This window comes from Coregonus clupeaformis, chromosome 37 (assembly GCF_020615455.1).
Source record: "Coregonus clupeaformis isolate EN_2021a chromosome 37, ASM2061545v1, whole genome shotgun sequence".
NCBI classification, from domain to species: domain Eukaryota; kingdom Metazoa; phylum Chordata; class Actinopteri; order Salmoniformes; family Salmonidae; genus Coregonus; species Coregonus clupeaformis.
In genome coordinates, this window is record NC_059228.1 from 13401191 (window position 1) to 13425471 (window position 24281).

The following is a 24281-nucleotide window of genomic DNA, read 5'->3' on the forward strand; positions in this document are numbered from 1 at the left end:
CAGACAGGCTTACCGTTGAACTCTACAGACAGGCTTACCGTTGAACTCTACAGACAGGCTTACCGTTGAACTCTACAGACAGGCTTACCGTTGAACTCTACAGACAGGCTTACCGTTGAACTGGTCATCTTTCTTCTCAAATCCGCAGGACATAATACAATTAATGTGAAGTTCTTGTTCTTCTTCAAAGATTTATCAGAAAAAAGCATATCTCTGTGAAATGTCAAAGGAGCACTTTACATTTATTTCAGCTCATTACGTTAATTTTGGTTTTCGCGACCCGCAGAAATAACTTTGCAGACAACCACCACAAGATGTAAAATCCTCAAAAGTCTCTGTGAGAAAGCTACACCGCTATGTCAACAGAGCTCGCTGCTTATTATCGGCTGTATTAGGTCACAAAATCTAACTTTTTGGGTATAATATTAATGATATGTTAGAGAAAGACCCCACTGAACAATTCAGAACATGAAGAATCATATTTGTCTTGGTAAAATGTATTTTATAACATCAGGAAGGGAAATTTCATCACAAAAGCTTGTTTTCACCCACTCCGGGTAGAGTGGATGGATACCCTACACTGCGTAGGAGTGAGGCCGCCTGACCAAAGACAATGGATCAAGATACATCAGATACACACATTTCTGTCTTTCACTCACACACACACACACTTTGACTGTTACCTTAAACTCTAACCTCCTCTCCTCTCTCACCTTCCTCCTGCCACTCCTCTTCATCAGTGCGTGCTTTGCTGCCCGTGTCCACGCCCGAGGTGTGAGAACTCCCGTGACTCGCCACCGAACTGAAACACTTCTCCATCCTTTTTCTCGCTCCCGTCTCCTCCTCCATGGACGCCATCTCCATGGACGCCATCTCCATGGACGCCATCTCCATGGACGCCATCTCCATGGACGCCATCTCCATGGACGCCATCTCCATGGAGATGCTGCTGTGTTGCCGTGTTGCGTCGCGGTCTGCCTCGATGCCCGAGCTGGAGGTAGAGTGTCGGGACAGGCCGGGGCTGCCCCCCTCGCTGCCCCCTGGAGGGTCTAGATCCAGGTCATCACTGATGTACGACTCCCTGTAGCGCTTCTTCTCTGGAGGGGGGACAGAGAGGGGAGGAGGAGGATGTTCAAATGAAGCCATTAATTCATGGAGAGGAGAGGAGAGGAGAGGAGAGGAGAGGAGAGGAGAGGAGAGGAGAGGAGAGGAGAGGAGAGGAGAGGAGAGGAGAGGAGAGGAGAGGAGAGGAGAGGAGAGGAGAGGAGAGGAGAGGAGAGACACTTTATTGTGGAAATTTGACTTTGGCTTCGAACAGATTAAAATGCAAACGCAATCAAGAACATTTGTTATTAGCATTGTGCTACTCGATAGATAACCATTAGGCCTCATCTCTAATCACTCTGAAACGCATTCCCCTCCCTCCTCTCTCCCTCCTCCCCTCCATCCCCACTCACCCTCGCTGTCCTCCAGCTGTCGGAGGTGTTTGAGGGCAGGCTGTAGACTGAGGTAAAGGCGGTGGCTGTTGCTGAGGTGCAGGAGGAGGTGGCGGGAGCGGAACGGAGAGCCTGTGTAGTAGACCAGCTTCCTGGCCGACGGCAGACCATCTGGCTGGATCTCAAATTTCTTCCCCTGGAGGAACAGGAGAAGGAAGGGCAACATGATGAAATCATGATTTATTTATGGTCCTCTGTAGCTCAGCTGGTAGAGCACGGCGCTTGTAACGCCAAGGTAGTGGGTTCGATCCCCGGGACCACCCATACACCAAAAAAAAATGTATGCACGCATTACTGTAAGTCGCTTTGGATAAAAGCGTCTGCTAAATGACATATTATTTATTATTATATTTATTTGACCAGGTAGATTGAGTAAGAACACTAGGCGGCAGGTAGCCTAGCGGTTAAGAGCATTGGGCCAGTGACTGAAAGGTTGTAGGTTCGAATCCCCAAGCTAACTAGGTGAAAGATCTGTCTATGCCCTTGAGCAAGGCACTTAACCCTAATTGCTCCTGTGAGTCGCTCTAGATAAGTGTGTCTGCTAAATTACTAAAATGTCAATGTAAAATGTAACCCTGAGGACATGATGGAATCATACACAGCTCAGTGTTATTAATACCCTCATTAAATAATCATTACAATACCACTTCATTTAAAAGACAATGGAAAGAGCATGACGCTAGTAACACCAAGGTTGTGGTTTCAATTCCCGCCGGGATTGCATACATATACACCATAGACCTGCACTCACTGTACAGGAAGTCACTTTAGATAAGTTAATAGCATATAAAGTAGAGGGTACCAGGAAGGTGAGTCGTCCCACGTTGGACCAGGGGAAGTCATAGAGAAGCTGCCGAATGTTGTCCACCTCCTGGGGAAATGACACACACATTACACTGGGAAAGACATTGGTTACACTTCCGTTTAAACGGTTTATTAGTAGCTTATGGATAGTGAATCATTAGTTCATATGTAGTAAATCATGAATAAACAGTTTTAAAAGTATGAACCAAACTCATTAGGTCAAATTGGGTGATCATCCTTTTGGTGTTTGCCAAATAGTGAGCTTCTGTTGAGGCAAATGGTTGGCTTTTGGCAGCATTCTGAGAGATTCATACTTTATTCCAGACAGTATCATGTAAAAAAAGTTTATCTTGATAGGAAGATGTACAATCCAACATGTGTTTCTCTCCTTTTTCAGTGGGTCCATCTGGACCTAGCTAAGACCAAGAGGCCATGAGCTCTGATAGGTCCTCACAGTCTACTGGGTGTTTATCACACACACACACACACACACACACACACACACACACACACACACACACACACACACACACACACACACACACACACACACACACACACACACACACACACACACACACACACACACACACACACACACACACGGTATCTCACGGTCTACTGGGTGTGTAATCACCTTAACCCCCCTAAATCACTACGGCCCCTAGATCCCTAACTAATCCTCCCAGTGTGTGTGTGTGTGTTTGTGTGTCTAATCCTCCCAGATGGCCTCTGATGGACAAATCAAAAGGCTGAGGTGGGTTGACACCCAGACCCTGGTTTTGTCCTAAATGGCACCCTAGTCCCTACTTAGTGCACTACTACCCATAGGGCTCTGGTCAAAGGTAGTGCACTATGTAGGGAATAGGGTACCATTATGACTCAGACCATATCCCGTGTTTTACTGCTGTTTCTAGATAACCTACAAATTCCTCACATGGTTGATGTAGAGGGCATAGTAGGAGGAGGAGGAGGAGGAGGAGGAGGAGGAGGAGGAGGGATGGTTTGAGAGGAGGCAGGTTCACTCTGACACACGTAGACAGATGAGACACATATCCTCAAACACAGCGGCATTAAACCACACACACACACACCTGATAAAGCTGCATTCCTCTGAGGGTCAGCCCCAGCAGAGCTGTGCCTCTCTCTTCTTTCTTGTCCTGAGAGAAAGAAGGATTGAAGAAGGAGAATGAAGGATGAGATGTCAGTCAAGCATCTGAGCCCCCCAAGATAACAAGATAACAGGCAATACCACAGCTATATAACCCTAACCCAATCCCACAGCTATATAACCCTAACCCAATCCCACAGCTATATAACCCTAACCCAATCCCACAGCTATATAACCCTAACCCAATCCCACAGCTATATAACCCTAACCCAATCCCACAGCTATATAACCCTAACCCAATCTCACAGCTATATAACCCTAACCCAATCTCACAGCTATATAACCCTAACCCAATCCCACAGCTATATAACCCTAACCCAATCCCACAGCTATATAACCCTAACCCAATCCCACAGCTATATAACCCTAACCCAATCCCACAGCTATATAACCCTAACCCAATCTCACAGCCTAACCCCTCCACTGGGAACATTGGTTGAATCCCAAATGGCACCCTATTCCCTATTTAGTGCCCTACTTTTGACCAGGGCGCATGTAGTTCAGGTCAAAAGTAGTGCACTATACAGGGAATAGGGTACCATTTGGGTCCAGTCATTGGGCTTGGCTCAGAGTAGAGTGGAGACGGAGAACGCAGACGAATATACTGTAACATTCTGTGTTACCTAATACAGCAGCCCCCCCACCCCACACACCTTATTTAAACTGGATACATTCGTTTAAGAGTGACAATTCAAACATCAATGCAAATATCTCTGTTTAGACGTCTAATGTCTGCTATGGCTCTGTACCCTACACGTTGGAACTCCATATCTCTGTTTAGACGTCTAATGGAATTTCAACGTGTTCTGAGCTTCTGAGTCTGGTTGCTCTCTAGGTATCTTCCTTTTAGGGAAGTTTTCCTGCCACTGATCTCCTGTCTCTGTTTGGTCTTTGGGGTCTTAAGACATTTGAATGATTGCTTCACTCTGCTATGAGACCCCTGACTGACCTTCTGCAGCCTGTAGAAGGTGACGGGGACGTCCTCGAGACGACAGGCCTCTTTGATGAAGTGGAGTATCGCATCACGTGACGTCATGCCCCACAGCTCCTTGTGTACCTTGGGACCGTGACAGAGCAGGTAGTCCACCCCACGCTTCGCCACAATCTGAAGATGGAGACAGAGTGAGAAAACACATTGGGTCAATATTACTGTAGAACAGGGGTCTACAACCTTTTCTAACGTGAGAGCTACTCTTCATTTTTTATAGCTTTCAAATAGGCACATTGTTCTCCTCTCCTCTACCCTGCAACTCTTCCGCGGGTCTGTGATGTACAAGATATGTGTTTTCTGCCAATATACCTTGTAAAATAATGGTCCATCAAATTATTTTTTAGTATTTTCTGGAATTCTGTTTTCTCCTGTTTTATTTGTCCTGGAATTGTGAGACAAACAACGACAAACAACAAAAACGCTCTGAGTCCATGTCAATGCTTAAATCACATCCGAATACCATTTTTTTAGATCAGAAAAAAAATTACTAACAAATGTAGATTTGTGTGTGTATTTCCCCTTTAATTGTGCATCTAGCGAGAGAGGAATGTGTCAGTGTAGCCATGTTGCTGCTGTTAGGACTACTGCTGCAGCACACCCCATGGCACAGTTAGCAAAACAATGGCCACCCAATTCATACAAATAATCATGATATAGATCTGTCAGGTAAGCCTACTTTGCAGTTAACATTTAATAGAGAAGGTTTTTGGGGAAAGTATTTCTGCCTTCCACCCACAAGACGGTTATCGTTAGCGTCGCTAACTGGCTACATACTGAGTGATAGACAAACGCGTGCACCAAACAGACAGACGGGCAATATTGCTGGAAATTAATTGGCAGGTATTGTGTTACGTTTGGCTTTTCAAACCAATAGTGGCTAACCAGGGAGGGGATGATGTCAATGTGGCTTTGATTGGATAGTAACCAGGAGCTTTATGTTTATGACAGTTTGCATGGAACACGTGAAAACATGCAAGTACTTTAAGAATTGATTGGCGAGCTACTCATAGGTGGGCTGCAAGCTACTGCCAGCTTGCGATCAGCGGTGGAAAAAGTACCCAATCGTCATACTTGAGTAAAAGTAAAGATACCTTAATAGAAAATGACTCAAGTAAAAGTGAGTCACCCAGTAAAATACTACTTGAGTAAAAGTATTTGGTTTTAAATGTACTGTAATGAAACAGGCAAGGAGCAGGTCTCGAACCCTCTACCTTCTATAGGCCGAAGATAAGTTACTTTACACCACTGCAATCTACCTGTTGGAGACCCGTGCTGTAAAACCATTTACAGAAGCATTTGCAGAGAGAGAGAGGGGGGAGAGAGAGAGAGAGGGGGAGAGAGAGAGAGAGAGAGAGAGAGAGAGAGAGGGAGAGAGAGAGACCACATTCAGATAATATCGCTGTAGAACCATTTACTGAGAATGGCAGTGGCCACATGTAAGAACATGTACAGTATCTCAACACGTATACTTCCCCAGGCCCCACGCACTCTCACACTTACCCAGGGAGGGAAGTACTCTTTGGGTTGGAAGTAGGGGGTGGGGGTGCCTCCCTGGTTCTGCCCAGGTAGGGGGTGGTCTTCCAGGTCAGCTTGTAAGGCATACCCAGCCAGCTGGAAGTACACCTGGAAAATGGGATTTCATTATGTTATTGTATGTGTGAATGTTTGCGATTGTCATACGATGAAGAAATCTCAAATAAAATGTTTGAAAGAAAGTAAGTACACCTCCTCCTGCTGACGACACTCAGAACGCAGCACCCTCTCTCTCAGGTCAGAGTAGTACAGACGCCTCGCCTTCCGCTCACTGGGGGAGAGGTAGAGAACGGTCACTAGATTTAATAACAAAGGAGTTGTAGGAGGTAAAGAGAGTTATTGAGATACAGAGCTGGGTATATTAAATCCATTGAGATTAAAAACCTATTTTTGGAGGGAGACCTCGAGTGCATTGTTGTTCAGTTCCAGCAATGGGTCTGAAGGATGATGGTATGTTTAGAGTATTAGGAAATAATCATGTTTGGAGCCTCACCAGATGAGCCTGCCATTCTCCACATAGTACTGCACCTTGAGGCAGAGCACCAGGGGGAGGGATCTCTTCTGTAACCCCTGAGGAAAGATCACAACACAACCATAGTGAAACACAACACAACCATCGTGAAACACAACACAACCATAGTGAAACACAACACAACCATAGTGAAACACAACACAACCATGATGAAACACAACACAACCATCGTGAAACACAACACAACCATCGTGAAACACAACCATGATGAAACAACACAACCATGATGAAACAACACAACCATGATGAAACAACACAACCATGATGAAACAACACAACCATGATGAAACAACACAACCATGATGAAACACCACAACCATGATGAAACAACACAACCATGATGAAACGCAACACAACCATGATGAAACGCAACCATGATGAAACAACACAACCATGGTGAAACAACACAACCATGGTGAAACAACACAACCATGGTGAAACACAACACAACCATGATGAAACGCAACCATGATGAAACAACACAACCATGGTGAAACACAACACAGTGATGCAAGTGCTGGACATCTTTATCATACTATCAAGTTGGGACACAACACAACCATGGGTGAATGAACAGGCCTGGTAATGCAATGTAAAGGCATGGTATGCACTAGTTGTCATGTTAAGAACAATCCCCAGCTAGATACTATCTAGGGCAGTGGGCTGCAGTGAGCCGCTTGGTTAACGTGGGAGGTGTGTGTGTGTTCTGATTCATGCCATGCTATAATACATCAATAAGTAGATTATTGTAGCACTCTTACCTTCCCTGAATCTTGCTTCCATTCCTTAGGGAAATACTTGGTCAGCTTATCTTCCATGTCCAGAAAGATGTGCTCATTGTCTGAGGTAAAACAGGAAACATGACACCCTCAGTCACCAAACAAAAGAATAATGAATGAATGCGTAAAATCTACCTAACAATGACATTAATTAGAGAAAAGAATGAAAGACAAAAACACTTGTTCTTCCATTGGTGTGGTCAAAGCAACCAGCAGGCAAACAGCACAACTGTTGTGTTGACAGCTATGCTAATGCTAATACGCCTGTTTGCTTATAGGCTCTGCTAGCATAGCATACCAGCTCAGGAAGAAAGTAACAGTATTGACTGTTGGCTGGCTAGGCCTGCAGAGTAAACCAGACTACAAAAACCAAGGACATTTATGAAACGCTTATGTACTTCTTATGAATGTGTTATGTATGCTTTACGAATGTGTTATGAAGTGCTTATTTACGTACCCTTCAAATGAAGCGTTAATAACGAATCATTGTGTATGTTTAATCCTCATTCTAATAGGTCTTTGTTCTCAAGGATTACAGATTAAACTAAATTAAGTTTATCTTCTATCATCACAAATCATCTCAATGTGTTTTCTTTCAACAGTGGGGTTGATAAGATGGTTGCAGCTGTGAGGAAAGTGATAAGGGGTGCTGTATCAATGTGTTAGATACAAATTACCAGTCAAATATCCACTGGGGTTTGTAACGTCCTGTCTCTGGTACACCCCTGCTCCAACCTAACATGTTCCACTGGGGTTTGTAACATCCTGTCTCTGGTACGCCCCTGCTCCAACCTAACATGTTCCACTGGGGTTTGTAACATCCTGTCTCTGGTACGCCCCTGCTCCAACCTAACATGTTCCACTGGGGTTTGTAACATCCTGTCTCTGGTACGCCCCTGCTCCAACCTAACATGTTAAATAAAATAAAAAATCAGAGACAGGATGTAACAAACTCCAGTGGAACATGTTAGGTTGGAGCAGGGGCGTACCAGAGACAGGATGATACAAACCCCAGTGGAACATGTTAGAGCAGGGGTGTACCCCACTGGGGTTTGTAACACTGTCCACTGGTTACACCTGCTCCAAACCACATGTTCACACTGGGGTTTGTAACATCCTGTCTCTGGTACACCCCTGCTCCAACCTAACATGTTCCACTGGGGTTTGTAACATCCTGTCTCTGGTACGCCCCTGCTCCAACCTAACATGTTCCACTGGGGTTTGTAACATCCTGTCTCTGGTACGCTCCTGCTCCAACCTAACATGTTCCACTGGGGTTTGTAACGTCCTGTCTCTGGTACGCCCCTGCTCCAACCTAACATGTTCCACTGGGGTTTGTAACGTCCTGTCTCTGGTACACCCCTGCTCCAACCTAACATGTTCCACTGGGGGTTTGTAACGTCCTGTCTCTGGTACGCCCCTGCTCCAACCTAACATGTTCCACTGGGGTTTGTAACATCCTGTCTCTGGTACGCCCCTGCTCCAACCTAACATGTTCCACTGGGGTTTGTAACATCCTGTCTCTGGTACGCCCCTGCTCCAACCTAACATGTTCCACTGGGGTTTGTAACGTCCTGTCTCTGGTACGCCCCTGCTCCAACCTAACATGTTCCACTGGGGTTTGTAACGTCCTGTCTCTGGTACGCCCCTGCTCCAACCTAACATGTTCCACTGGGGTTTGTAACATCCTGTCTCTGGTACGCCCCTGCTCCAACCTAACATGTTCCACTGGGGTTTGTAACATCCTGTCTCTGGTACGCCCCTGCTCCAACCTAACATGTTCCACTGGGGTTTGTAACGTCCTGTCTCTGGTACGCCCCTGCTCCAACCTAACATGTTCCACTGGGGTTTGTAACATCCTGTCTCTGGTACGCCCCTGCTCCAACCTAACATGTTCCACTGGGGTTTGTAACGTCCTGTCTCTGGTACGCCCCTGCTCCAACTGAACATGTTCCACTGGGGTTTGTAACGTCCTGTCTCTGGTACGCCCCTGCTCCAACCTAACATGTTCCACTGGGGTTTGTAACGTCCTGTCTCTGGTACGCCCCTGCTCCAACCTAACATGTTCCACTGGGGTTTGTAACATCCTGTCTCTGGTACACCCCTGCTCCAACTGAACATGTTCCACTGGGGTTTGTAACGTCCTGTCTCTGGTACGCCCCTGCTCCAACCTAACATGTTCCACTGGGGTTTGTAACATCCTGTCTCTGGTACGCCCCTGCTCCAACCTAACATGTTCCACTGGGGTTTGTAACATCCTGTCTCTGGTACGCCCCTGCTCCAACCTAACATGTTAAATAAAATAAAAAATCAGAGACAGGATGTAACAAACTCCAGTGGAACATGTTAGGTTGAGCAGGCGCCGGATGATCAAACCCCAGTGAACATGTTAGAGCAGGGGGTGCACTGGGGGTTTGTAACATCCTGTCTCTGGTACACCCCTGCTCCAACCTAACATGTTCCACTGGGGTTTGTAACATCCTGTCTCTGGTACACCCCTGCTCCAACCTAACATGTTCCACTGGGGTTTGTATCATCCTGTCTCTGGTACGCCCCTGCTCCAACCTAACATGTTCCACTGGGGTTTGTAACGTCCTGTCTCTGGTACGCCCCTGCTCCAACCTAACATGTTCCACTGGGGTTTGTAACGTCCTGTCTCTGGTACGCCCCTGCTCCAACCTAACATGTTCCACTGGGGTTTGTAACGTCCTGTCTCTGGTACACCCCTGCTCCAACCTAACATGTTCCACTGGGGTTTGTAACATCCTGTCTCTGGTAAACCCCTGCTCCAACCTAACATGTTCCACTGGGGTTTGTAACATCCTGTCTCTGGTACGCCCCTGCTCCAACCTAACATGTTCCACTGGGGTTTGTAACATCCTGTCTCTGGTACGCTCCTGCTCCAACCTAACATGTTCCACTGGGGTTTGTAACATCCTGTCTCTGGTACGCCCCTGCTCCAACCTAACATGTTCCACTGGGGTTTGTAACGTCCTGTCTCTGGTACGCCCTGCTCCAACCTAACATGTTCCACTGGGGTTTGTAACGTCCTGTCTCTGGTACGCCCCTGCTCCAACCTAACATGTTCCACTGGGGGTTTGTAACGTCCTGTCTCTGGTACGCCCTGCTCCAACCTAACATGTTCCACTGGGGTTTGTAACGTCCTGTCTCTGGTACGCCCTGCTCCAACCTAACATGTTCCACTGGGGTTTGTAACATCCTGTCTCTGGTACGCCCCTGCTCCAACCTAACATGTTCCACTGGGGTTTGTAATGTCCTGTCTCTGGTACACCCCTGCTCCAACCTAACATGTTCCACTGGGGTTTGTATCATCCTGTCTCTGGTACGCCCCTGCTCCAACCTAACATGTTCCACTGGGGTTTGTAACATCCTGTCTCTGGTAAACCCCTGCTCCAACCTAACATGTTCCACTGGGGTTTGTAACGTCCTGTCTCTGGTACGCCCCTGCTCCAACCTAACATGTTCCACTGGGGTTTGTAACATCCTGTCTCTGGTACGCCCCTGCTCCAACCTAACATGTTCCACTGGGGGTTTGTAACGTCCTGTCTCTGGTACGCCCCTGCTCCAACCTAACATGTTCCACTGGGGTTTGTAACGTCCTGTCTCTGGTACGCCCCTGCTCCAACCTAACATGTTCCACTGGGGTTTGTAACGTCCTGTCTCTGGTACGCCCCTGCTCCAACCTAACATGTTCCACTGGGGGTTTGTAACGTCCTGTCTCTGGTACGCCCCTGCTCCAACCCAACATGTTCCACTGGGGTTTGTAACGTCCTGTCTCTGGTACGCCCCTGCTCCAACCTAACATGTTCCACTGGGGTTTGTAACATCCTGTCTCTGGTACGCCCCTGCTCCAACCTAACATGTTCCACTGGGGTTTGTAATGTCCTGTCTCTGGTACGCCCCTGCTCCAACCTAACATGTTCCACTGGGGGTTTGTAACGTCCTGTCTCTGGTACGCCCCTGCTCCAACCTAACATGTTCCACTGGGGTTTGTAACATCCTGTCTCTGGTACGCCCCTGCTCCAACCTAACATGTTCCACTGGGGGTTTGTAACGTCCTGTCTCTGGTACGCCCCTGCTCCAACCTAACATGTTCCACTGGGGGTTTGTAATGTCCTGTCTCTGGTACGCCCCTGCTCCAACCTAACATGTTCCACTGGGGTTTGTAACATCCTGTCTCTGGTACGCCCCTGCTCCAACCTAACATGTTCCACTGGGGTTTGTAACATCCTGTCTCTGGTACGCCCTGCTCCAACCTAACATGTTCCACTGGGGTTTGTAACATCCTGTCTCTGGTACGCCCTGCTCCAACCTAACATGTTCCACTGGTCTGGGGTTTGTAACATCCTGTCTCTGGTACGCCCCTGCTCCAACCTAACATGTTCCACTGGGGTTTGTAACGTCCTGTCTCTGGTACGCCCCTGCTCCAACCTAACATGTTCCACTGGGGTTTGTAACGCCCTGTCTCTGGTACGCCCCTGCTCCAACCTAACATGTTCCACTGGGGTTTGTAACGTCCTGTCTCTGGTACGCCCCTGCTCCAACCTAACATGTTCCACTGGGGTTTGTAACTTCCTGTCTCTGGTACGCCCCTGCTCCAACCTAACATGTTCCACTGGGGTTTGTAACGTCCTGTCTCTGGTACGCCCCTGCTCCAACCTAACATGTTCCACTGGGGTTTGTAACGTCCTGTCTCTGGTACGCCCCTGCTCCAACCTAACATGTTCCACTGGGGTTTGTAACGTCCTGTCTCTGGTACGCCCCTGCTCCAACCTAACATGTTCCACTGGGGTTTGTAACGTCCTGTCTCTGGTACGCCCCTGCTCCAACCTAACATGTTCCACTGGGGTTTGTAACGTCCTGTCTCTGGTACGACCCTGCTCCAACCTAACATGTTCCACTGGGGTTTGTAACGTCCTGTCTCTGGTACGCCCCTGCTCCAACCTAACATGTTAAATAAAATAAAAAATCAGAGACAGGATATGTAACAACTCCGTGGAACATGTTAGTTGGGCAGTAAGGACAAAGCAAACCCCAGTGGAACATGTTAGAGCAGGGGTGTACCCCACTGGGGTTTGTAACATCCTGTCTCTGGTACACCCCTGCTCCAACCTAACATGTTCCACTGGGGTTTGTAACATCCTGTCTCTGGTACGCCCCTGCTCCAACCTAACATGTTCCACTGGGGTTTGTAACATCCTGTCTCTGGTACGCCCCTGCTCCAACCTAACATGTTCCACTGGGGTTTGTAACGTCCTGTCTCTGGTACGCCCCTGCTCCAACCTAACATGTTCCACTGGGGTTTGTAACGTCCTGTCTCTGGTACGCCCCTGCTCCTACCTAACATGTTCCACTGGGGTTTGTAACGTCCTGTCTCTGGTACGCCCCTGCTCCAACCTAACATGTTCCACTGGGGTTTGTAACGTCCTGTCTCTGGTACACCCCTGCTCCAACCTAACATGTTCCACTGGGGTTTGTAACATCCTGTCTCTGGTACGCCCCTGCTCCAACCTAACATGTTCCACTGGGGTTTGTAACGTCCTGTCTCTGGTACGCTCCTGCTCCAACCTAACATGTTCCACTGGGGTTTGTAACATCCTGTCTCTGGTACGCCCCTGCTCCAACCTAACATGTTCCACTGGGGTTTGTAACGTCCTGTCTCTGGTACGCCCCTGCTCCAACCTAACATGTTCCACTGGGGTTTGTAACGTCCTGTCTCTGGTACGCCCCTGCTCCAACCTAACATGTTCCACTGGGGTTTGTAACGTCCTGTCTCTGGTACGCCCCTGCTCCAACCTAACATGTTCCACTGGGGTTTGTAACATCCTGTCTCTGGTACGCCCTGCTCCAACCTAACATGTTCCACTGGGGTTTGTAACGTCCTGTCTCTGGTACGCCCCTGCTCCAACCTAACATGTTCCACTGGGGTTTGTAACGTCCTGTCTCTGGTACGCCCTGCTCCAACCTAACATGTTCCACTGGGGTTTGTAACGTCCTGTCTCTGGTACGCCCCTGCTCCAACCTAACATGTTCCACTGGGGTTTGTAACGTCCTGTCTCTGGTACGCCCCCTGCTCCAACCTAACATGTTCCACTGGGGTTTGTAACGTCCTGTCTCTGGTACGCCCCTGCTCCAACCTAACATGTTCCACTGGGGTTTGTAACGTCCTGTCTCTGGTACGCCCCTGCTCCAACCTAACATGTTCCACTGGGGTTTGTAACGTCCTGTCTCTGGTACGCCCCTGCTCCAACCTAACATGTTCCACTGGGGTTTGTAACGTCCTGTCTCTGGTAGCCCCTGCTCCAACCTAACATGTTCCACTGGGGTTTGTAACGTCCTGTCTCTGGTACGCCCCTGCTCCAACCTAACATGTTCCACTGGGGTTTGTAACGTCCTGTCTCTGGTACGCCCCTGCTCCAACCTAACATGTTCCACTGGGGTTTGTAACGTCCTGTCTCTGGTACGCCCCTGCTCCAACCTAACATGTTCCACTGGGGTTTGTAACGTCCTGTCTCTGGTACGCCCCTGCTCCAACCTAACATGTTCCACTGGGGTTTGTAACGTCCTGTCTCTGGTACGCCCCTGCTCCAACCTAACATGTTCCACTGGGGTTTGTAACGTCCTGTCTCTGGTACGCCCCTGCTCCAACCTAACATGTTCCACTGGGGTTTGTAACATCCTGTCTCTGGTACGCCCCTGCTCCAACCTAACATGTTCCACTGGGGTTTGTAACATCCTGTCTCTGGTACGCCCCTGCTCCAACCTAACATGTTCCACTGGGGTTTGTAACGTCCTGTCTCTGGTACGCCCCTGCTCCAACCTAACATGTTCCACTGGGGTTTGTAACGTCCTGTCTCTGGTACGCCCCTGCTCCAACCTAACATGTTCCACTGGGGTTTGTAACATCCTGTCTCTGGTACGCCCCTGCTCCAACCTAACATGTTCCACTGGGGTTTGTAACATCCTGTCTCTGGTACGCCCCTGCTCCAACCTAACATGTTCCACTGGGGTTTGTAACGTCCTGTCTCTGGTACGCCCCTGCTCCAACCTAACATGTTCCACTGGGGTTTGTAACGTCCTGTCTCTGGTACGCCCCTGCTCCAACCCTAACATGTTCCACTGGGGTTTGTAACGTCCTGTCTCTGGTACGCCCCTGCTCCAACCTAACATGTTCCACTGGGGTTTGTAACGTCCTGTCTCTGGTACGGCCCTGCTCCAACCTAACATGTTCCACTGGGGTTTGTAACGTCCTGTCTCTGGTACGCCCCTGCTCCAACCTAACATGTTCCACTGGGGTTTGTAACGTCCTGTCTCTGGTACGCCCCTGCTCCAACCTAACATGTTCCACTGGGGTTTGTAACGTCCTGTCTCTGGTACGCCCCTGCTCCAACCTAACATGTTCCACTGGGGTTTGTAACGTCCTGTCTCTGGTACGCCCCTGCTCCAACCTAACATGTTCCACTGGGGTTTGTAACGTCCTGTCTCTGGTACGCCCCTGCTCCAACCTAACATGTTCCACTGGGGTTTGTAACGTCCTGTCTCTGGTACGCCCCTGCTCCAACCTAACATGTTCCACTGGGGTTTGTAACGTCCTGTCTCTGGTACGCCCCTGCTCCAACCTAACATGTTCCACTGGGGTTTGTAACATCCTGTCTCTGGTACGCCCCTGCTCCAACCTAACATGTTCCACTGGGGTTTGTAACGTCCTGTCTCTGGTACGCCCCTGCTCCAACCTAACATGTTCCACTGGGGTTTGTAACGTCCTGTCTCTGGTACGCCCTGCTCCAACCTAACATGTTCCACTGGGGTTTGTAACATCCTGTCTCTGGTACACCCCTGCTCCAACCTAACATGTTCCACTGGGGTTTGTAACATCCTGTCTCTGGTACGCCCCTGCTCCAACCTAACATGTTCCACTGGGGTTTGTAACATCCTGTCTCTGGTACGCTCCTGCTCCAACCTAACATGTTCCACTGGGGTTTGTAACATCCTGTCTCTGGTACGCCCCTGCTCCAACCTAACATGTTCCACTGGGGTTTGTAACGTCCTGTCTCTGGTACGCCCCTGCTCCAACCTAACATGTTCCACTGGGGTTTGTAACATCCTGTCTCTGGTACGCCCCTGCTCCAACCTAACATGTTCCACTGGGGTTTGTAACATCCTGTCTCTGGTACGCCCCTGCTCCAACCTAACATGTTCCACTGGGGTTTGTAACGTCCTGTCTCTGGTACGCCCCTGCTCCAACCTAACATGTTCCACTGGGGTTTGTAACGTCCTGTCTCTGGTACGCCCCTGCTCCAACCTAACATGTTCCACTGGGGTTTGTAACGTCCTGTCTCTGGTACGCCCTGCTCCAACCTAACATGTTCCACTGGGGTTTGTAACGTCCTGTCTCTGGTACGCCCCTGCTCCAACCTAACATGTTCCACTGGGGTTTGTAACGTCCTGTCTCTGGTACGCCCCTGCTCCAACCTAACATGTTCCACTGGGGTTTGTAACGTCCTGTCTCTGAGTACGCCCCTGCTCCAACCTAACATGTTCCACTGGGGTTTGTAACGTCCTGTCTCTGGTACGCCCCTGCTCCAACCTAACATGTTCCACTGGGGTTTGTAACGTCCTGTCTCTGGTACGCCCCTGCTCCAACCTAACATGTTCCACTGGGGTTTGTAACGTCCTGTCTCTGGTACGCCCCTGCTCCAACCTAACATGTTCCACTGGGGTTTGTAACGTCCTGTCTCTGGTACGCCCCTGCTCCAACCTAACATGTTCCACTGGGGTTTGTAACGTCCTGTCTCTGGTACGCCCCTGCTCCAACCTAACATGTTCCACTGGGGTTTGTAACGTCCTGTCTCTGGTACGCCCCTGCTCCAACCTAACATGTTCCACTGGGGTTTGTAACGTCCTGTCTCTGGTACGCCCCTGCTCCAACCTAACATGTTCCACTGGGGTTTGTAACGTCCTGTCTCTGGTACGCCCCTGCTCCAACCTAACATGTTCCACTGGGGTTTGTAACGTCCTGTCTCTGGTACGCCCCTGCTCCAACCTAACATGTTCCACTGGGGTTTGTAACGTCCTGTCTCTGGTACGCCCCTGCTCCAACCTAACATGTTCCACTGGGGTTTGTAACGTCCTGTCTCTGGTACGCCCCTGCTCCAACCTAACATGTTCCACTGGGGTTTGTAACGTCCTGTCTCTGGTACGCCCCTGCTCCAACCTAACATGTTCCACTGGGGTTTGTAACGTCCTGTCTCTGGTACGCCCCTGCTCCAACCTAACATGTTCCACTGGGGTTTGTAACGTCCTGTCTCTGGTACGCCCCTGCTCCAACCTAACATGTTCCACTGGGGTTTGTAACGTCCTGTCTCTGGTACGCCCCTGCTCCAACCTAACATGTTCCACTGGGGTTTGTAACGTCCTGTCTCTGGTACGCCCCTGCTCCAACCTAACATGTTCCACTGGGGTTTGTAACGTCCTGTCTCTGGTACGCCCCTGCTCCAACCTAACATGTTCCACTGGGGGTTTGTAACGTCCTGTCTCTGGTACGCCCCTGCTCCAACCTAACATGTTCCACTGGGGTTTGTAACGTCCTGTCTCTGGTACGCCCCTGCTCCAACCTAACATGTTCCACTGGGGTTTGTAACGTCCTGTCTCTGGTACGCCCCTGCTCCAACCTAACATGTTCCACTGGGGTTTGTAACGTCCTGTCTCTGGTACGCCCCTGCTCCAACCTAACATGTTCCACTGGGGTTTGTAACGTCCTGTCTCTGGTACGCCCCCTGCTCCAACCTAACATGTTCCACTGGGGTTTGTAACATCCTGTCTCTGGTACGCCCCTGCTCCAACCTAACATGTTCCACTGGGGTTTGTAACGTCCTGTCTCTGGTACGCCCCTGCTCCAACCTAACATGTTCCACTGGGGTTTGTAACGTCCTGTCTCTGGTACGCCCCTGCTCCAACCTAACATGTTCCACTGGGGTTTGTAACATCCTGTCTCTGGTACGCCCCTGCTCCAACCTAACATGTTCCACTGGGGTTTGTAACGTCCTGTCTCTGGTACGCCCCTGCTCCAACCTAACATGTTCCACTGGGGTTTGTAACGTCCTGTCTCTGGTACGCCCCTGCTCCAACCTAACATGTTCCACTGGGGTTTGTAACGTCCTGTCTCTGGTACGCCCCTGCTCCAACCTAACATGTTCCACTGGGGTTTGTAACGTCCTGTCTCTGGTACGCCCCTGCTCCAACCTAACATGTTCCACTGGGGTTTGTAACGTCCTGTCTCTGGTACGCCCCTGCTCCAACCTAACATGTTCCACTGGGGTTTGTAACGTCCTGTCTCTGGTACGCCCCTGCTCCAACCTAACATGTTCCACTGGGGTTTGTAACGTCCTGTCTCTGGTACGCCCCTGCTCCAACCTAACATGTTCCACTGGGGTTTGTAACGTCCTGTCTCTGGTACGCCCCTGCTCCAACCTAACATGTTCCACTGGGGTTTGTAACATCCTGTCTCTGGTACGCCCCTGCTCCAACCTAACATGTTCCACTGGGGTTTGTAACGTCCTGTCTCTGGTACGCCCCTGCTCCAACCTAACATGTTCCACTGGGGTTTGTAACATCCTGTCTCTGGTACGCCCCTGCTCCAACCTAACATGTTCCACTGGGGTTTGTAACGTCCTGTCTCTGGTACGCCCCTGCTCCAACCTAACATGTTCCACTGGGGTTTGTAACGTCCTGTCTCTGGTACGCCCCTGCTCCAACCTAACATGTTCCACTGGGGTTTGTAACGTCCTGTCTCTGGTACGCCCCTGCTCCAACCTAACATGTTCCACTGGGGTTTGTAACGTCCTGTCTCTGGTACGCCCCTGCTCCAACCTAACATGTTCCACTGGGGTTTGTAACGTCCTGTCTCTGGTACGCCCCTGCTCCAACCTAACATGTTCCACTGGGGTTTGTAACGTCCTGTCTCTGGTACGCCCCTGCTCCAACCTAACATGTTCCACTGGGGTTTGTAACGTCCTGTCTCTGGTACGCCCCTGCTCCAACCTAACATGTTCCACTGGGGTTTGTAACGTCCTGTCTCTGGTACGCCCCTGCTCCAACCTAACATGTTCCACTGGGGTTTGTAACGTCCTGTCTCTGGTACGCCCCTGCTCCAACCTAACATGTTCCACTGGGGTTTGTAACGTCCTGTCTCTGGTACGCCCCTGCTCCAACCTAACATGTTCCACTGGGGTTTGTAACGTCCTGTCTCTGGTACGCCCCTGCTCCAACCTAACATGTTCCACTGGGGTTTGTAACGTCCTGTCTCTGGTACGCCCCTGCTCCAACCTAACATGTTCCACTGGGGTTTGTAACGTCCTGTCTCTGGTACGCCCCTGCTCCAACCTAACATGTTCCACTGGGGTTTGTAACGTCCTGTCTCTGGTACGCCCCTGCTCCAACCTAACATGTTCCACTGGGGTTTGTAACGTCCTGTCTCTGGTACGCCCCTGCTCCAACCTAACATGTTCCACTGGGGTTTGTAACGTCCTGTCTCTGGTACGCCCCTGCTCCAACCTAACATGTTCCACTGGGGTTTGTAACGTCCTGTCTCTGGTACGCCCCTGCTCCAACCTAACATGTTCCACTGGGGTTTGTAACGTCCTGTCTCTGGTACGCCCCTGCTCCAACCTAACATGTTCCACTGGGGTTTGTAACGTCCTGTCTCTGGTACGCCCCTGCTCCAACCTAACATGTTCCACTGGGGTTTGTAACGTCCTGTCTCTGGTACGCCCCTGCTCCAACCTAACATGTTCCACTGGGGTTTGTAACGTCCTGTCTCTGGTACGCCCCTGCTCCAACCTAACATGTTCCACTGGGGTTTGTAACGTCCTGTCTCTGGTACGCCCCTGCTCCAACCTAACATGTTCCACTGGGGTTTGTAACGTCCTGTCTCTGGTACGCCCCTGCTCCAACCTAACATGTTCCACTGGGGTTTGTAACGTCCTGTCTCTGGTACGCCCCTGCTCCAACCTAACATGTTCCACTGGGGTTTGTAACGTCCTGTCTCTGGTACGCCCCTGCTCCAACCTAACATGTTCCACTGGGGTTTGTAACATCCTGTCTCTGGTACGCCCCTGCTCCAACCTAACATGTTCCACTGGGGTTTGTAACGTCCTGTCTCTGGTACGCCCCTGCTCCAACCTAACATGTTCCACTGGGGTTTGTAACGTCCTGTCTCTGGTACGCCCCTGCTCCAACATAACATGTTCCACTGGGGTTTGTAACGTCCTGTCTCTGGTACGCCCCTGCTCCAACCTAACATGTTCCACTGGGGTTTGTAACGTCCTGTCTCTGGTACGCCCCTGCTCCAACCTAACATGTTCCACTGGGGTTTGTAACGTCCTGTCTCTGGTACGCCCCTGCTCCAACCTAACATGTTAAATAAATCAGAGACAGGATGTAACAACTCCAGTGAACATGTTAGGTTGGAGCAGGGCGCAGACGATGATCAAACCCCGTGGAACATGTTAGAGGGTGACCCACTGGGGTTTGTAACATCCTGTCTCTGGTACACCCCTGCTCCAACCTAACATGTTCCACTGGGGTTTGTAACATCCTGTCTCTGGTACACCCCTGCTCCAACCTAACATGTTCCACTGGGGTTTGTATCATCCTGTCTCTGGTACGCCCCTGCTCCAACCTAACATGTTCCACTGGGGTTTGTAACGTCCTGTCTCTGGTACGCCCCTGCTCCAACCTAACATGTTCCACTGGGGTTTGTAACGTCCTGTCTCTGGTACGCCCCTGCTCCAACCTAACATGTTCCACTGGGGTTTGTAACGTCCTGTCTCTGGTACGCCCCTGCTCCAACCTAACATGTTCCACTGGGGTTTGTAACATCCTGTCTCTGGTACACCCCTGCTCCAACCTAACATGTTCCACTGGGGTTTGTAACGTCCTGTCTCTGGTACGCCCCTGCTCCAACCTAACATGTTCCACTGGGGTTTGTAACATCCTGTCTCTGGTACGCCCCTGCTCCAACCTAACATGTTCCACTGGGGTTTGTAACATCCTGTCTCTGGTACGCCCCTGCTCCAACCTAACATGTTCCACTGGGGTTTGTAACGTCCTGTCTCTGGTACGCCCCTGCTCCAACCTAACATGTTCCACTGGGGTTTGTAACGTCCTGTCTCTGGTACGCCCCTGCTCCAACCTAACATGTTCCACTGGGGTTTGTAACGTCCTGTCTCTGGTACGCCCCTGCTCCAACCTAACATGTTCCACTGGGGTTTGTAACGTCCTGTCTCTGGTACGCCCCTGCTCCAACCTAACATGTTCCACTGGGGTTTGTAACGTCCTGTCTCTGGTACGCCCCTGCTCCAACCTAACATGTTCCACTGGGGTTTGTAACGTCCTGTCTCTGGTACGCCCCTGCTCCAACCTAACATGTTCCACTGGGGTTTGTAACGTCCTGTCTCTGGTACGCCCCTGCTCCAACCTAACATGTTCCACTGGGGTTTGTAACGTCCTGTCTCTGGTACGCCCCTGCTCCAACCTAACATGTTCCACTGGGGTTTGTAACGTCCTGTCTCTGGTACGCCCCTGCTCCAACCTAACATGTTCCACTGGGGTTTGTAACGTCCTGTCTCTGGTACGCCCCTGCTCCAACCTAACATGTTCCACTGGGGTTTGTAACGTCCTGTCTCTGGTACGCCCCTGCTCCAACCTAACATGTTCCACTGGGGTTTGTAACGTCCTGTCTCTGGTACGCCCCTGCTCCAACCTAACATGTTCCACTGGGGTTTGTAACGTCCTGTCTCTGGTACGCCCCTGCTCCAACCTAACATGTTCCACTGGGGTTTGTAACGTCCTGTCTCTGGTACGCCCCTGCTCCAACCTAACATGTTCCACTGGGGTTTGTAACGTCCTGTCTCTGGTACGCCCTGCTCCAACCTAACATGTTCCACTGGGGTTTGTAACGTCCTGTCTCTGGTACGCCCCTGCTCCAACCTAACATGTTCCACTGGGGTTTGTAACGTCCTGTCTCTGGTACGCCCCTGCTCCAACCTAACATGTTCCACTGGGGTTTGTAACGTCCTGTCTCTGGTACGCCCCTGCTCCAACCTAACATGTTCCACTGGGGTTTGTAACATCCTGTCTCTGGTACGCCCCTGCTCCAACCTAACATGTTCCACTGGGGTTTGTAACGTCCTGTCTCTGGTACGCCCCTGCTCCAACCTAACATGTTCCACTGGGGTTTGTAACGTCCTGTCTCTGGTACGCCCCTGCTCCAACCTAACATGTTCCACTGGGGTTTGTAACGTCCTGTCTCTGGTACGCCCCTGCTCCAACCTAACATGTTCCACTGGGGTTTGTAACGTCCTGTCTCTGGTACGCCCCTGCTCCAACCTAACATGTTCCACTGGGGTTTGTAACGTCCTGTCTCTGGTACGCCCCTGCTCCAACCTAACATGTTCCACTGGGGTTTGTAACGTCCTGTCTCTGGTACGCCCCTGCTCCAACCTAACATGTTCCACTGGGGTTTGTAACATCCTGTCTCTGGTACGCCCCTGCTCCAACCTAACATGTTCCACTGGGGTTTGTAACGTCCTGTCTCTGGTACGCCCCTGCTCCAACCTAACATGTTCCACTGGGGTTTGTAACATCCTGTCTCTGGTACGCCCCTGCTCCAACCTAACATGTTCCACTGGGGTTTGTAACGTCCTGTCTCTGGTACGCCCCTGCTCCAACCTAACATGTTCCACTGGGGTTTGTAACGTCCTGTCTCTGGTACGCCCCTGCTCCAACCTAACATGTTCCACTGGGGTTTGTAACGTCCTGTCTCTGGTACGCCCCTGCTCCAACCTAACATGTTCCACTGGGGTTTGTAACATCCTGTCTCTGGTACGCCCCTGCTCCAACCTAACATGTTCCACTGGGGTTTGTAACGTCCTGTCTCTGGTACGCCCCTGCTCCAACCTAACATGTTCCACTGGGGTTTGTAACGTCCTGTCTCTGGTACGCCCCTGCTCCAACCTAACATGTTCCACTGGGGTTTGTAACGTCCTGTCTCTGGTACGCCCCTGCTCCAACCTAACATGTTCCACTGGGGTTTGTAACGTCCTGTCTCTGGTACGCCCCTGCTCCAACCTAACATGTTCCACTGGGGTTTGTAACGTCCTGTCTCTGGTACGCCCCTGCTCCAACCTAACATGTTCCACTGGGGTTTGTAACGTCCTGTCTCTGGTACGCCCCTGCTCCAACCTAACATGTTCCACTGGGGTTTGTAACGTCCTGTCTCTGGTACGCCCCTGCTCCAACCTAACATGTTCCACTGGGGTTTGTAACGTCCTGTCTCTGGTACGCCCCTGCTCCAACCTAACATGTTCCACTGGGGTTTGTAACGTCCTGTCTCTGGTACGCCCCTGCTCCAACCTAACATGTTCCACTGGGGTTTGTAACGTCCTGTCTCTGGTACGCCCCTGCTCCAACCTAACATGTTCCACTGGGGTTTGTAACATCCTGTCTCTGGTACGCCCCTGCTCCAACCTAACATGTTCCACTGGGGTTTGTAACGTCCTGTCTCTGGTACGCCCCTGCTCCAACCTAACATGTTCCACTGGGGTTTGTAACGTCCTGTCTCTGGTACGCCCCTGCTCCAACCTAACATGTTCCACTGGGGTTTGTAACGTCCTGTCTCTGGTACGCCCCTGCTCCAACCTAACATGTTCCACTGGGGTTTGTAACGTCCTGTCTCTGGTACGCCCCTGCTCCAACCTAACATGTTCCACTGGGGTTTGTAACGTCCTGTCTCTGGTACGCCCCTGCTCCAACCTAACATGTTCCACTGGGGTTTGTAACGTCCTGTCTCTGGTACGCCCCTGCTCCAACCTAACATGTTCCACTGGGGTTTGTAACGTCCTGTCTCTGGTACGCCCCTGCTCCAACCTAACATGTTCCACTGGGGTTTGTAACGTCCTGTCTCTGGTACGCCCCTGCTCCAACCTAACATGTTCCACTGGGGTTTGTAACGTCCTGTCTCTGGTACGCCCCTGCTCCAACCTAACATGTTCCACTGGGGTTTGTAACGTCCTGTCTCTGGTACGCCCCTGCTCCAACCTAACATGTTCCACTGGGGTTTGTAACGTCCTGTCTCTGGTACGCCCCTGCTCCAACCTAACATGTTCCACTGGGGTTTGTAACGTCCTGTCTCTGGTACGCCCCTGCTCCAACCTAACATGTTCCACTGGGGTTTGTAACGTCCTGTCTCTGGTACGCCCCTGCTCCAACCTAACATGTTCCACTGGGGTTTGTAACGTCCTGTCTCTGGTACGCCCCTGCTCCAACCTAACATGTTCCACTGGGGTTTGTAACGTCCTGTCTCTGGTACGCCCCTGCTCCAACCTAACATGTTCCACTGGGGTTTGTAACGTCCTGTCTCTGGTACGCCCCTGCTCCAACCTAACATGTTCCACTGGGGTTTGTAACGTCCTGTCTCTGGTACGCCCCTGCTCCAACCTAACATGTTCCACTGGGGTTTGTAACGTCCTGTCTCTGGTACGCCCCTGCTCCAACCTAACATGTTCCACTGGGGTTTGTAACGTCCTGTCTCTGGTACGCCCCTGCTCCAACCTAACATGTTCCACTGGGGTTTGTAACGTCCTGTCTCTGGTACGCCCCTGCTCCAACCTAACATGTTCCACTGGGGTTTGTAACGTCCTGTCTCTGGTACGCCCCTGCTCCAACCTAACATGTTCCACTGGGGTTTGTAACGTCCTGTCTCTGGTACGCCCCTGCTCCAACCTAACATGTTCCACTGGGGTTTGTAACGTCCTGTCTCTGGTACGCCCCTGCTCCAACCTAACATGTTCCACTGGGGTTTGTAACGTCCTGTCTCTGGTACGCCCCTGCTCCAACCTAACATGTTCCACTGGGGTTTGTAACGTCCTGTCTCTGGTACGCCCCTGCTCCAACC

At 50.6% G+C, this 24281-nt stretch overlaps 1 protein-coding gene across 4 annotated transcripts in view; it reads right to left on the reverse strand.

Moving 5' to 3' along the window:
- The window catches only part of zgc:172136 (uncharacterized protein LOC566376 homolog), a 53189-nt gene that overhangs the window by 5635 nt on the left and 23273 nt on the right, over positions 1-24281 (reverse strand). For 3 of the 4 annotated variants that reach the window (XM_041867645.2, XM_041867713.2, XM_041867788.2), the window contains 9 exons: positions 7289-7368; positions 6489-6565; positions 6188-6266; positions 5963-6085; positions 4421-4576; positions 3395-3460; positions 2299-2367; positions 1458-1632; positions 714-1097 (listed from right to left, as the gene is read on the reverse strand). In XM_041867645.2, the coding sequence (XP_041723579.2) occupies positions 714-1097; positions 1458-1632; positions 2299-2367; positions 3395-3460; positions 4421-4576; positions 5963-6085; positions 6188-6266; positions 6489-6565; positions 7289-7368 (1209 nt within the window). The remainder of the gene's footprint in view (positions 1-713; positions 1098-1457; positions 1633-2298; positions 2368-3394; positions 3461-4420; positions 4577-5962; positions 6086-6187; positions 6267-6488; positions 6566-7288; positions 7369-24281) is intronic. The other variant, XM_045211546.1, reaches the window with a different exon arrangement.